This window comes from Rosa chinensis, chromosome 4, assembly GCF_002994745.2.
Source record: "Rosa chinensis cultivar Old Blush chromosome 4, RchiOBHm-V2, whole genome shotgun sequence".
Classification (NCBI taxonomy): Eukaryota; Viridiplantae; Streptophyta; class Magnoliopsida; order Rosales; family Rosaceae; genus Rosa; species Rosa chinensis.
In genome coordinates, this window is record NC_037091.1 from 9,594,583 (window position 1) to 9,607,918 (window position 13,336).

The 13,336-nt window shown below is 45.6% G+C and overlaps 1 protein-coding gene across 1 annotated transcript; it reads left to right on the top strand.

Annotated features, from left to right (window-relative positions):
- The first annotated feature begins 5,306 nt into the window (after positions 1-5,306).
- LOC112198758 lies at positions 5,307-5,871 on the top strand. Its single transcript, XM_024339874.1, has 2 exons — positions 5,307-5,326; positions 5,469-5,871. Exons 1-2 carry the CDS (start codon positions 5,307-5,309, stop codon positions 5,869-5,871), a joined length of 423 nt encoding a protein of 140 aa, XP_024195642.1.
- Positions 5,872-13,336: the final 7,465 nt, after the last annotated feature.

Below are 13,336 nucleotides of genomic sequence, written 5' to 3' on the forward strand. Positions count from 1 at the left end.
TCAGATTACTTATCTATAACGGTGGGAGAAAGCCAACTATCAAAACAGAGTTCATTGTGGTTAACTGTGCCTCATCCTACAATGTAATCCTGGGTCGACCGGCACTCTAGCGCCTGAGGACTTTCATTGCAGGCCACATGCTCACAATGAAAGTGCCAACCCCAGTTGGAATAGCAACCATTCGGGGTGACCAGGCGGCGGCAAGGCAGTGCTACTCTTTAACGGTATCTCGAGGTAAGGGTAAGTCAGAAATGTTGCTCGTGGCCACCGATCCTCTCACATACAGGTACGAGGATCCCAGAGACGATACCGACTCTGATGAAGAATGGGCCGGTGCCGTGGAAGACGTCGAAGAAGTCGTGTTATCTGAGCAATTCCTGAAGAAGATCGTTAGGATAGGTACCAAGTTGGCTCCGACTATCAGGGAAGACCTAATCTCGTTTCTCCGCTCTAACGCGCCCGCTTTCGCCTGGTCATATGAGGACATGCCCGGTATACCAACTAACATAGCCATGCACAACCTTAGCATTGTTCCTTTCTCGGCACCAGTAATTAAGGCAGAAGCGAAGAGCTTTCACACATGATGAGAACCGAGCTATCCAGGTTGAAGTAAAGAAGCTGATGGCCAACAATTTTGTCAGGGAAGTGACGTATCCCCGGTGGTTAGGCAATATGGTCATGGTACTAAAGAAGTCTCCGGGCTCATGGCGCATGTGTGTGGACTACACAAATCTCAACCGAGCATGCCCTAAGGATAGCTTCCCGCTCCCGCAAATTGATCAGCTAATCGACTCCACAGCTAGGTACTAGTTACTCAGCTTCATGGATGCATTCAGCGGGTACAATCAAATCTGGATGAACCCAGCATGACAGGACCCGCCTCGAATTTCACCCCGAAATCCGAAGTAGTCCTGCGGGGCCCACCTTAGAAGAAATTCTACCAAAAATTTGGCAGAACCACACAAAGCACTTCAAGAAAACTGTAGAAACACACAAAGCACTTCAAGAAAACCAACCTTATACTCCTGGAGCCACCCTGCTCCCCATTTCACAACATTCTCTAACTCGCAAAACACAAAACTCAACTTAACAATACCAATCTCAAAGGTTATCAGAGCAATACAAATACACAAGGAAATAAAAAGTAGAGTAAAGGATCAAGGGATCCTACAATGCGGAAGTGGTGACAATTATGCCTCAAATGTCATGTACACCCGACCTCCACTAATTCGCCTGCAAACTGGGCATTTGAAACCGAAAGGCCCAGGGGAAAGTACATAAAAACGTTAGCGTGAGTGGACAAAAATAAACAATTTCAAACAAAAGGGATTTTATACTTTCCCACATTTATTTCTTTAAAAAAAATTCCCGATGCATGCAATGATTAACGAAAATAAAACAAGAGGAGTTCCGCTCATGAAAACCGACTAGCCCCGCTAGTCACAAACGATTAAAAGAAAAGGTTGAAACTCTGATACTCTAGGAAATAAAACCAGCCTCGCTGGCTAAAATAAATCGGACTAGCCCCACTAGTCGAAAATAGTATAATGAGTAGGGGAAGACGATAGCCATACGAGTGAGCCTCCCAGGCTAAAGTACTCCCATTACTCCCGTAATATACCCTTACGCCACTATGTGTAGCGATAGGATACTAGGCTTCAGAATTATTGTCACAGAGACAGTAACCAGCGCCACAAAGGCGGAGGGCTTCGGTGATCCCATCACCTCGCCACGAAGGCGAAAGATCAAAGCTAGCAATGATAAGTCACCCAAAGTATGGCAAAAGAAAATCCGAAAACCTCATAAATCCATAAAACTTCCCCAACTCTCGTAAATGAATTTCCAACGACGTGTCCCACAGGCCAAGATAATCTCAAGTTCAAAAATAAATAGGAGATAAATAAATATAAAGACTAACTCCATCGAAATCTCATAAAAATCTCAAATCGACGAATATAAATATAATATAAATAGTATAAATCTGGAAATCACATCGGAAATAAATAAATAAGAGAAGATAAGCATAATCCAATGACGTGACCCCGCACACCATAAAATCTTCAAATAATCAAATATCCAAAACCATTTATGAAAATAACCATATGCTCGGGAAAGTAATACGATAAACAAATTATCATCTCAGAAACAAATAAATAAATGCATGCATCATTCTTTGAAAATAAAAGTCCACTCACAGTACTATTCATCGAGCCAAAGCTCGGTACGTCACCCTGTACACGATTATATTCCGTAAGCGATAATTCGACAATTTAATACGAATCCCATAACCAAACCCTCACCAATCAACTCTCTACTTGTTCTCGGATTCAACCCAAATTTTACCTCTAATACTAATTCATTATCTTAAAGGTTCCAAGTCAGAACCGAGAGATATCCGACGGTCCGATTCTCGTAATTCGATAATCGAAACCCTAAACTTCAAAATTCCTAATTAATTCCAAGTTTCTCCAAAAATTACCAAACTTTATATACAAGCTCTACACAATTTATAGGATTTAATGGGCTAAAAACCGGAATTAAAACACTGCCCTACACGCCTCCACGCCCCACCAATAGTGGCAGCGCGTGGGCCCCACGCGCCACCGGCAACCACCTCCGATGACCACCAAAATTTGGCAGCACCATCTACTCAACAAACCCAACCTCTTTCTCAACTATAACAAGTTTCAATTTTCCCTGGAAGAGCTCCAATTTGGCCGGTGAAAAATTTCCAGAAATTCCAAGAACCCTAGAAATTGAAATTGTTAATTCGACCTCTACACTGCAAATTGAAATGAAAGACCTTAGGGGAAATGATCTATGTCAAAAACCGAACCTTCGACGCTAGTTTGGTGGCCGGAGACTGTCGGAATCAGAAAATATCGGCGTTGACTCAAAACTGCTACAGTGACCGTCCTCTTCTTCTCGTTGCTGCACCTTCCACAGTTCATATTAAGCTACGAAACGTACCCAAAAATGAAGAGAAGGAAGAGAGCTTTCCAACGACATCTTATACGTCAAAATCCGTCACCGGATGGAGGAGTTATGGCCGGAAGAAGGTGACGAGGTCGGAGAGGAAGAGAGAATCAGGGAGAGAGAAAGGAGAGGGCTCGGTAAGTTTCTGAAAATGGAAACTTACCACAGTAACTCGGCTATTTATAGAAAATTACCATGAACAGTAACTTTAGTATTTTGGCCATAACTTTCGCATATGAACTCCGATTTTTACATACCAGATATGCACGCGCTCGGTTTAACGTCCTCTACAACTTTTATGAAGAACATTTTCTCAAATTTTGACCCGAACAAAAAGTCATCTTTTAGGGCCACTAAAAGTACTAAAACGACAGTAAAAGTGAAAGTAAGGGTCGTTTACCGTCCAAATGACTAGTAAATTGGTATATTCAGGTTCGGGACGTTATACCGCAGACGAGGAGCACACCTCTTTCACCATAAACAAGGGTCTCTATTGCTATCTGGTCATGCCCTTCGGATTAAAGAACGCAGGTGCCACTTATCAACGACTTGTGAACTCCATTTTTGTGGAGGTCATTGGTACTATCATGGAGGTATACGTGGACGATATGCCGGTAAAAAGCTTAACCTCGGAGGACCACGTTACAAACTTATCAATTGTATTCGCTATCATATTACGCAACGGTATGCGGCTTAACCCACAGAAGTGCATCTTCGGAGTTGAGGTAGGGAAGTTCCTCAGGTACATCATTAGCCACAGGGGAATCGAGGCAAACCCAGAGAAGGTGCAAGCTATATTAGACATGATATCCCCAACCTACTGGAACGAGGTCTAATCCCTTACAGGTAAAGTAGCCGCTCTGTCAAGATTCATCTCCAAACTAACGGACAAATGTACTCCTTTCTTTAAGTTCCTGAAAACCCAGCACGTTGAAGTAATAGCTTGGACCACTGAGCACGAAGCTGCTTTTCTCGGCCTAAAGGCATACTTGGCAGAGGTACCCCTACTTTACAAACCTGTTCCAGGAGAAATACTTTACATATATCTCGCGGGATCTTCGACTACAGTAAGCTCCGCATTAATCAGGTAGGATTCCGATTGCGAGTACCTAGTGTACTATGTGGGGAAAGGTTAAACCGGTGCCGAGTCTAGGTACCCGGACATTGAAAAGTTAGCATTGGCTCTCCTAGTGTCGGCCCAGAAACTAAGACACTACTTTCAGGCACATTCAATCACTGTTTTCAATAATCACTCATTGAGGCAGGTTTTGCAGAAGCCAGAGACATCGGGAAGATTAATTAGGTGGGCCATCGAATTGGGAGAATTCAACATCAAATACCAACCCCGGACAGCTATTAAGGGCCAAGCAGCGGCAGATTTTATTTCTGAACTGATCCCCCCTCATGATCCACCCAGGGATCACCTGAACAGCCAGCCCAGGAGCCACCCTAGCCAAGCACTTGGCGATTATATGTCCATGGTGCATCAAACAAAAAGACAAGCGGCGCCGGTATCTTGCTTATCAACCCGGATGATCAAGTCTATGAATACGCCCTCAATTTTGCCTTCAAGGCATCCAACAATGCCGCAGAATACGAGGCACTCATAGCAGGTCTACAGATCGCCCGGGAACTAGGCATCCAGCACCTTAATATTTTCAGTGACTCCCAGTTAGTTGTGAACCAGGTCAGCGGTAACTTCGAGGCAAAGGAGCCCTACATGTCCTCTTACTAGGCCCTCGCCCTGGCACTAGTTCAAAGATTTACCTCCTAAAGTATCACCCAAATACCGAGAGTAGAGAATGACAAGGCAGATGCCCTTGCTAAGATTGCGGCAACTTCTCCAAATCCTACTTACGGGGCTACCAAGGTTGAAATACTAGTAAAGCCGAGCACTTCTAAAATGGTGTCAGAAATATTCACGGTGGACCACACTGCCTCCTGGATGGATCTAATTTTGAAATACATGGTGGACGGTCTAACCCCCGACGACAAGGTGGAGGCCCGCGACTCCAACTAAGGTCAGCCTGATACACGATCATGAATGGAAAGCTATACTGGAGAGGTCATTGCTTCCCCAACCTGAAGTGTGTAACACCAGAGGACGGTCACAAAATAATGAAGGACATACACGCTGGTGTATATGGTAACCATGCAGGGGCCCGGTCTCTTGCACACAAGTCCTTGAGGGCAGGATACTTCTGGCCAACCATGTCGGCCCTAGCTAAAACAATATCGAGTTCTTGCCACAAGTGCCAAATGTATGCAAATATTCCAAGGGCACCGCCCATTGCTCTCTCCATCCTCCTTGCACCTTGGCCATTCTGCCAATGGGGCCTGGACCTGAATGGTAAGCTTTCCATAGCAGTGGGACAATTCAAATATGCCATTGTAGCCGTCGACTACTAAACAAAGTGGGTAGAGGCAGAACCTCTTGTCGCTATCACCACGAAAAAAGTGAAAAACTTCTTATGGAAAAACAACTACTGTAGGTTTGGAGTCCCGGACACCATTGTCACGGACAACGAGACTCAGTTTGACAATGATGACCTTAGGCACTACACCGAAAACTTGGGCACTAGAATTTTTTATGTGTCCCTGGCTCACCCCCAGACCAACGGTCAAGTCGAGGCTGTCAACAAGATAATCAAGAAGATCTTGAAGAAGAAGCTCGACAAAGCCAAGGGTCTTTGGGTTTTTAAGCTCCCGGAGGTATTATGGGCTATCAGGACCACAGCCACAGAGACTACCGGAGAGACCCCTTTCTGTATGGCTTTTGGGTTTGAGGCAATCCTCCCCATTGAAACACAAATCCAGAGTCCCAGGATCGAATACTTCGACGCGGGCACCAATGCAGAGGGCCTACAGCTTGATGCTGATTTACTCGAAGAATGAAGGGATGTAGCGCACATGCATAATCTCTCAAACAAGAGAAGGATAGCTCGTTATTAAGATGCCAATGTACAGTCCCAGACACTGAAATTGGGGGACTGGGTCATGAAGTAGGTATACCCAGAACCTCGAGGACTTGACCCATCCTGGACAGGCCCTTACGAGATCGTCTAGGAGGTAGCCCCCGCGACCTTTTATATCCGTGACATGGACGGAGTTGTTTCCCGGCATCCATGGAATACACAGCGCCTCCGGTACTATTACAAATAGCTCCCGCAGCATCTTGTCCTAGCTTTTGTTTTTTGACGATCCAGCTATGGCAAGCTACCCATCGGGTACTTATTTTGTATTAGCTACCATGCGGTACTTGAGTGGAAAAATGAATTATTCAGACCATTTCTTGCATTTTTTACCTTAGACATTGGGCATTCCCGGGAAGCAGCTATTGTCAATTACTCTATTCTAGTAATAAGTGATGCAAGGACAAAACGCTTAAGCTAAGGCATAAAAATCCTAGAAATTGTAATTCCTTTCAAATTCCCATTCAAGTCACAAAAAATTACCATTCACAAAAGCAAAGCCTGGACTACCAAGCAAAGGAATTAGCCCATTGTTCAAAGCAAGGATAACTTCTACTAAAAAAAAAATCTACTAAAACACTACTAATCATGAGCGGTACTCTGAGATCGACCGGCACCCTCCTTGGCAGCAGCCTCCTACTCCTTCTTTTTCTTCTCAAGGAGCCCCCGCCTGAACTTGGCCTCATCTAAGTACCCGACTGCCACCCACTCTCTGTACTTCATGATCACGACCTTGTCCTGAGCCTTCAGCAACATGTCAATCAGCTCTTGGGAACCTTAATATTCGGCAACGGCCTCTTGCCTTTCCACAGGAAGACGCTCCTCCAGGCTCTCTGCTCTCGCCTTCCATGACGTGGCAGAATCTGTAGCTTCCCTCTCTGAGTCCCGGACACTCTTAACCTTCGAGCTCGGCGATCCGTTGCTTCGCTGCCTCCAGCTCGGTCACCAGGGGAGCTAAGGACTCTACCTTCTTCTTCAACAGGTCCCGCTCCTTCTCTAGCTTGCCCTTCTCCTCGTGAAGATACTTCACTTGCCCGGAGAGACTACTAACCTCCTCCTTCAAGTACGTATCTTCCTCGCTAGCATCAATAGCGTACACGTTGAACAGTGACTGCAAACACCCCGTTAGCACACGAATAATACAAACATTTTGAAAGGATAAGGTAGGTCCCATACCCACATTAGTGATTCCCGGCGCGAGGCGACAATTCTCTTGCGGGGTATTGTCCTTCGCCCGTACCCGATCAAGGTATATATCCTTCAAATCGGCGAGCATTGAGCACATGAACTTTTCATCAGCGACCCCGTACTTGCTCAGCAATTGCTCGATAGGCTTCTTGGGGACTATTGGAATAGCAGGGGACAAGAGCCCGAGCGACGACGACACTTCCAATCCCAAAGGATTTTTCTTTTGCCTTTTAGGCTCCGTCCCCTTGACATCCCTACCAATGTAGGTAATGTCATCCTTGTTCCCACTCCGATGGCGGTGCCTATGGTGCCTCTTCTTCTCACCAGGTAGCAAAGCTTCCTCGCTCCTGGCTGACCCGGCAAACAGAGATGATATAGAGCCAGACACCAGCGCCTTTCCTCTTCGGGTATCGACAATAGTGACAATGTCCCCGACAAAAGGCTAATTGCTTTAGGTAACTGGGGCCTTCGAATCAAGGTGGCCGTACCCATTGTCGTCAATCTCGAGGAGAAGTTCATCAAGGGAAAGGCCCGTGGCCTTCGTCGAGAAATAGACATCGATGTGCAGAGCATCTTCTCCTTGGCTCATAAGCATGTCCATTAACGCGTTGTCGTTCATCCTGTTGTCTTCCTTGCCCTTCTGGGGTTTCCTCTTTGGCACTTTCACTGCAAGCAATTTGAAGAATCAGTCAAAAAAAACAGAAAATCATATATACAAACACGAGTGATAGAACAGAAAATCAGCCTCACCGGGAAGTCTCCCTAGGCCTAGCCTATTTAGTACAGACTACCAGATAAACCTATAGGAGGATCTCTCTTCCTCACTCCATACAGCATATACCCGGGCTATCTGTTTTCTCTCGACATCGGACAGTGAGTAGGACTGATCTCCAATGGCTTGAAAGGTACCCGTTAGGTACCATTTCTTATTCCTTATCTGCCAATGCCCCCCGGCGAGGAGCACTTTATTCCTCCACCTTTTGCTCATTGAGGAAGTCATATCGGTAACTAGGGGCTCATAGTCCCGAGCGACAAACGTTACGGTACCTATACATGATTGTTTCCTCGAGTAGAGGACCCGGTACATGGCTCTAAATTTGTTGATAGTGGGCCACCCTTGCTGGCACAAGTCCTACATGGCCATCATACTCAAGAGTTATCGCCAGGCGTTCGGGGTCAGCTGCCCCAGTGATAGGTTCAGCATCCGCAGTAGATACTGTAGGCACCGGGGCAGCGGTAGTGATAGCCCTTGGTGGAACTGGTTCTCGTGCAGAGCCACCCATCCCGGAGGAGGATTCGCAACCATCTCTCCTACTTTGAGATGTCTAAGCTCTACCTCTTCCGGTATTCCCCACTTCAATCTCATAGCGATGATCTCCTTCATAGTCATACTTCTCCCAGGCTCATCGCATATGGTCCCGTCCACTAGTGTGTACCTAGGTTTTCGGATGCCCTCGAGAATAGCCACCCTAACTACTCACTCCCTGGGATCATCCTCGCTCTCAACCCCGTCGGTATCCTCGCTACTTTCTGAGAACACCCTAGTCGACGATCCGGTGTTCTCTGCTAGCTCTAGACGAGTACAACTACGAGCTAGGTACCGGTCAATATCCACTTCTACTTGTCTCGCGGAAGATTGATATGATGATGTCACATCCCCAGCCTTGTTTTTTGATTCCATCCTAGAACTATGCCAACCTGAGCCTCAATTCGCTATCTGGAATTAGAAACATGAGGGTTAGCCTGACCAGATCTATGACGTGGTTAAAGCGCGGATCACTCCCCACTTCCAAACCCAGAAACCCAAACAACCCAAAAAATCAAGCAGAACCCAGAAAACCACAGGAAGGTGCAAAATCCATACTCGAAATTATAAGCGAAAACCCAATGCTGCCTCCAGATACTATTTATACACAAATTACACTAGCATTATTCTTATTCCTTTTCATTACGTAAATTCACAACAGAGCACATCAATAGCATAACCAAAAGGAGAAGAAGAAGAAAAACAAAAATCGCTCAAACAGGGGGAGAAAGCTCTGACCTTTTCTTCCGCAAACAATCGATCAACCAAGGGGCAAGAACACCACTTCTTCCTTAGATCTCTTTTCCTCGCTTCGCTTCTGCAAATCCACCAGATATATATATATATATATATATCTCTCTCTCTCTCTCTCTCTCTCTCTCTCTCTCTCAAGGGTTTTTGCGAAAGTGAAATGAAACAGTCCAGTTCCCTCTTAAATTCAATCTCCAATCCATTGTGTCCGTTGAAGGTGAAGGGCCTTCAACCACAGGATCACTACACGTATCCCACGCATCTCCCCATGCCTCGAAACCGTCAGGTGATGGGACGGGCATTTATGGCACAGCCCACTCTGCCCCACGTGGCTGACATGCACCGCCAAGCCCTCATTCAGCCCTTCTGGGTATCAGAGGCTCAAGCCCTCTTTCAACCCTTCCAAGTATCAGAGGCTCAAGCCCTCTTTCTACCCTTCCAGGTATCAGAGGCTCAAGCCCTCTTTCAACTGTTTCGGGTATCAGAAGCTCACGCCCTCTATCATACCTTTCTGGGTATCAGAGGCGAGGCCCTCATTCAACCCTTCCGGGTATCAGAGGCTCAAGCCCTCTTTCAACCCTTCCGGGTATCAGAGACCCAAGCCCTCATTCTACCCTTCCGGGTATCAGAGGCTCAAGCCTTCATTCAACCCTTCCGGGTATCAGAGGCTCAAGCCCTCTTTCAACCCTTCCAGATATCATAGGCTCACGGCCTGTATCATACCCTTCCGGGTATCAGAGGCTCAAGACCTCCAGCGGTAACCAAAGGTTTTCTTTAAACTTCTACAGGTTAAATTGGGAGCACTGTGGATTAGCTACTTACAGTGTAACCCGCTCAAGACATCTCTTACACAGGAACTTGGGGGACTCCCTACAGTTACACTAGTGCCAAACCTTGTGACAAAACATTAAGTCCCCACCCAAGAAACATCTTGAATGGGAACTTGGGGGACTTGTACATACTAGGGAAGTCTTCACTAGGTTTGGCACTATCGACTGAGGCCCATTGGGATCCCTTAGGACCATGCCATGGGCCGGGTTCACGACCCACCCTAGCGGGGCCCAGGGTGGACGTCACCCCTGGCATATAGGGCCCGGGGCATGGCCAACAGAGCCTATCTAATACACAGCAGCGGGCTGATAGGACATCAGGAGAATAACCTGCATCCCATATCGAACATAGGGGAAACTCCTTTCCCATGCTCAAGTATTTAGGCATCAGTACAACCACCTTTTAAGGGTAATAACTCTTTTATCCACTATTTACTTGATCCATTTATATATATTAGCTTCTCACTCGAGCATCGGAGAGGCGTAAACCGTCCGGTACGGTTTACCCCTTTGACGCTGTGTTCTTAGTCCAGGATATAGGAGGCATATCGGTACCCCAGGCGGTATAGCATTCTATGTGAGGTACCCGGAGAAAGCCACCAGAAATAGGTGCTAAGGCATGGCGAGTATGGTGATTATGTCACTGAGGTAAGGTGAGTGTGCGGTTGAGGCATGGCGAGTGTGTCATTCGAAACATGGTGAGTTTGCCGCAGTGAGATATAGCAGATGTAGGTTGCCTTAGACATGGGTGAGATGCCACTGAAGCATGAGTAATGAATCGCGGAGCTTGTATATGACATCGCTGAAGTATGGATAATGTATCGCTAAGGCTTACATGAGATACTACTGAAACATAGATAAGATACCGCTGAAGCATAGAGAAGATATCGCTGAGGCATAGGTGAGATACTAAACATAGATAGGATACCGCTGAAGCATAGATAAGATATCGCTGAGGCCAGGATAATATACTGTTGAGGCATAGATAAGATATCCCTGAAGAATAGATTCGATATCACTGAGGCCTGAATAACATACTACTGAGGCATAGATAAGATATCATAGAAACATAGTTGGTAGACCCCTGAGGCACAGATAAGATGTTGTTGAAGCATAAATAAGATACCATTGAGGCGTAGATGAGATACTGTTGAAGCAGAAGTGAGATATCGCTGAAACATGGCAAGTATAGCATGGCGATATGTCGTTGAAGCATGGAGAGGATGAGCCATCCACGCATGGCAGGTAGGGTGTGCAAGTCCCCCAGTATCGAGAACATTGACCATGGCGAATATATGCCATTCAGGCATGGCGAGTACGATGCATAAGTTCCCCAGTATCGAGAATGTTTACCATGGCGAGAGTACGCCATTGAAGCATGGCAAGTATGGTGTACAAGTCCCCCCAGCATCGGAAACATTTATCATGGTTAGTGTATGTTATTCATGCATGGCGAGTGTATGCCATTTAGGTATGGCGAGTATGGTATGCAAGTCCCCCTAGTATCGGGAACACTTGTCATGACAGAAGCGAGGACTAATCTCGCTCGTGACATTTCATGTGGATATAAGAAACAGAGGTACTAAACATGTAGCAGTATGTGGATATAAGATTGAAGTGTGTAAATAAGAGTGTTGAGTATTGCTCAATGGGTAATTTTGTGGGCATGACATTGTTTGGACATCTATGCATGTCACCATTTGTAAAGCGAGTATCGCAAGTGTATACGTACTAATATAATCAAGATAAAAGCATGGCATGTGCTTAGCATGTAAATCGCAATGGAGATACTAATAACATTTTACATTTTAGTCATGCTTGATAATCATGGAGACATTTAAAGCATAGCATTAACATTTAGGCATAGTAAATATGCTATTAAAATTATCGCATTTAGTAATCAATGAAGCATGTGGAGTATAGCATTAGCTCAAATTAAAAGAGTGTAGATGAGAACTTATCTGGAACAGTTCATAAGTGGTGAAAATATTGTAGAGAGATTGGAGTTGTCTATATATAAGAGTCCATGTCGGCTAGCGAGTTCTGATATAGTGCACTTGCTCGAGCTTACTCATATAAGAAGTTGCCCGATTGAGTGAGTATACCTCTCAAAAATACGTAAGCAATTAGCAACTTGTTCTTTTATGTAGCGGAGATTTCATGTATTGAAGCATAGTATAATTATGGCTTCATGACATTAATTGAAAACTAGGTGCTTGACTTGTGAAGCTACTAGTTCAAATTTGTATTTGGAATATGTGAAGTCAGAGTAGGCACCAATAAATTTGGTGGTCATGGCATAGTGACCTTAAATTGTCGTGAGTGGACATAATAATGTGTATACATGTGAAACTAAATAAACAATCAATACTGGTGAAGAATAGAAAGATAAACTCACAGTAAAGTTGTGTAGAGCTTGGTATCGAAGAAGAGCTCATCCACTAACAAGAGTTCTTTTGGAATTGTCACTGGCCAATAGCCTCTCTTGCCTCATACTGTGCAAGAAGTCTACAAAGGTGCGAATCCGCGTGCTTTCAACTTCACAAAAGAGTGGAAGACCAATGCTGAGATTACTCAAGCCTACCTAGAGAAAGTGGCAGGGAGAATGAAGAAGTGGGCAGATCAAGGCCGTAAGCCTAGGGAGTTTAAAGCAGGGGACATGGTCCTTGTGAAACTGCTCCCGGAACGACTCAGGTTCCCGTGCTCCAGAGACAAGCGACTATTCAGGAAGTATGAAGGACCTCTCTCCATCATCTCTAAAGTGGGGAAATGTTCCTACAACGTCGATATTCCCCCCTGGATGAGAGTTCACCCCATCTTCCACGTCAGCAACCTCAAGCCGCACCAGCCAGACCGTGAAGATCACGCACGTAACCAGCCTGTTCGAGAGCATGTCAACATCAGACCACCCAAGCCGAAAGGAGTGGAGGAGATCCTAGCAGAGAGAGTGATCAGAGTGTCAAGGCGCCCATGCCAACAGTTCCTGGTCAAGGGGAAGGGTCTTGGGGACGAAGAAACCAGTTGGGAGAATGCTGAAGCCCTGAAGAAGAAGTTCTAGCAGAAGATAGAAGACTTCAAGACCAAAGCCGTCGTCGAGAGCGCCGACAGCTTAAGTGGGGGAGGATGTTAGGGGTCGCACTTGTAATGCCGCAAGCAACCTTGTCCAGGATCATTAGTCAAGTCTTTGGTTGGTTTGCTTATGTGCTAGGGGTGTTTTGGTAATTTACAAAATGTGTAATTTATTTTATATAGCATTTAGTCTCCTCGGATTTTTTCATGTTTCCTCCTGCCAGGTTCATGTAAGGCCGATATGC

Coding starts and splice junctions, on each gene's coding strand:
- LOC112198758 (XM_024339874.1), top strand. CDS start 5,307: ATGGGGCCTGGACCTGAATG. Junction 5,327..5,468: donor ATGGGGCCTGGACCTGAATG/GTAAGCTTTCCA, acceptor CAACTACTGTAG/GTTTGGAGTCCCGGACACCA.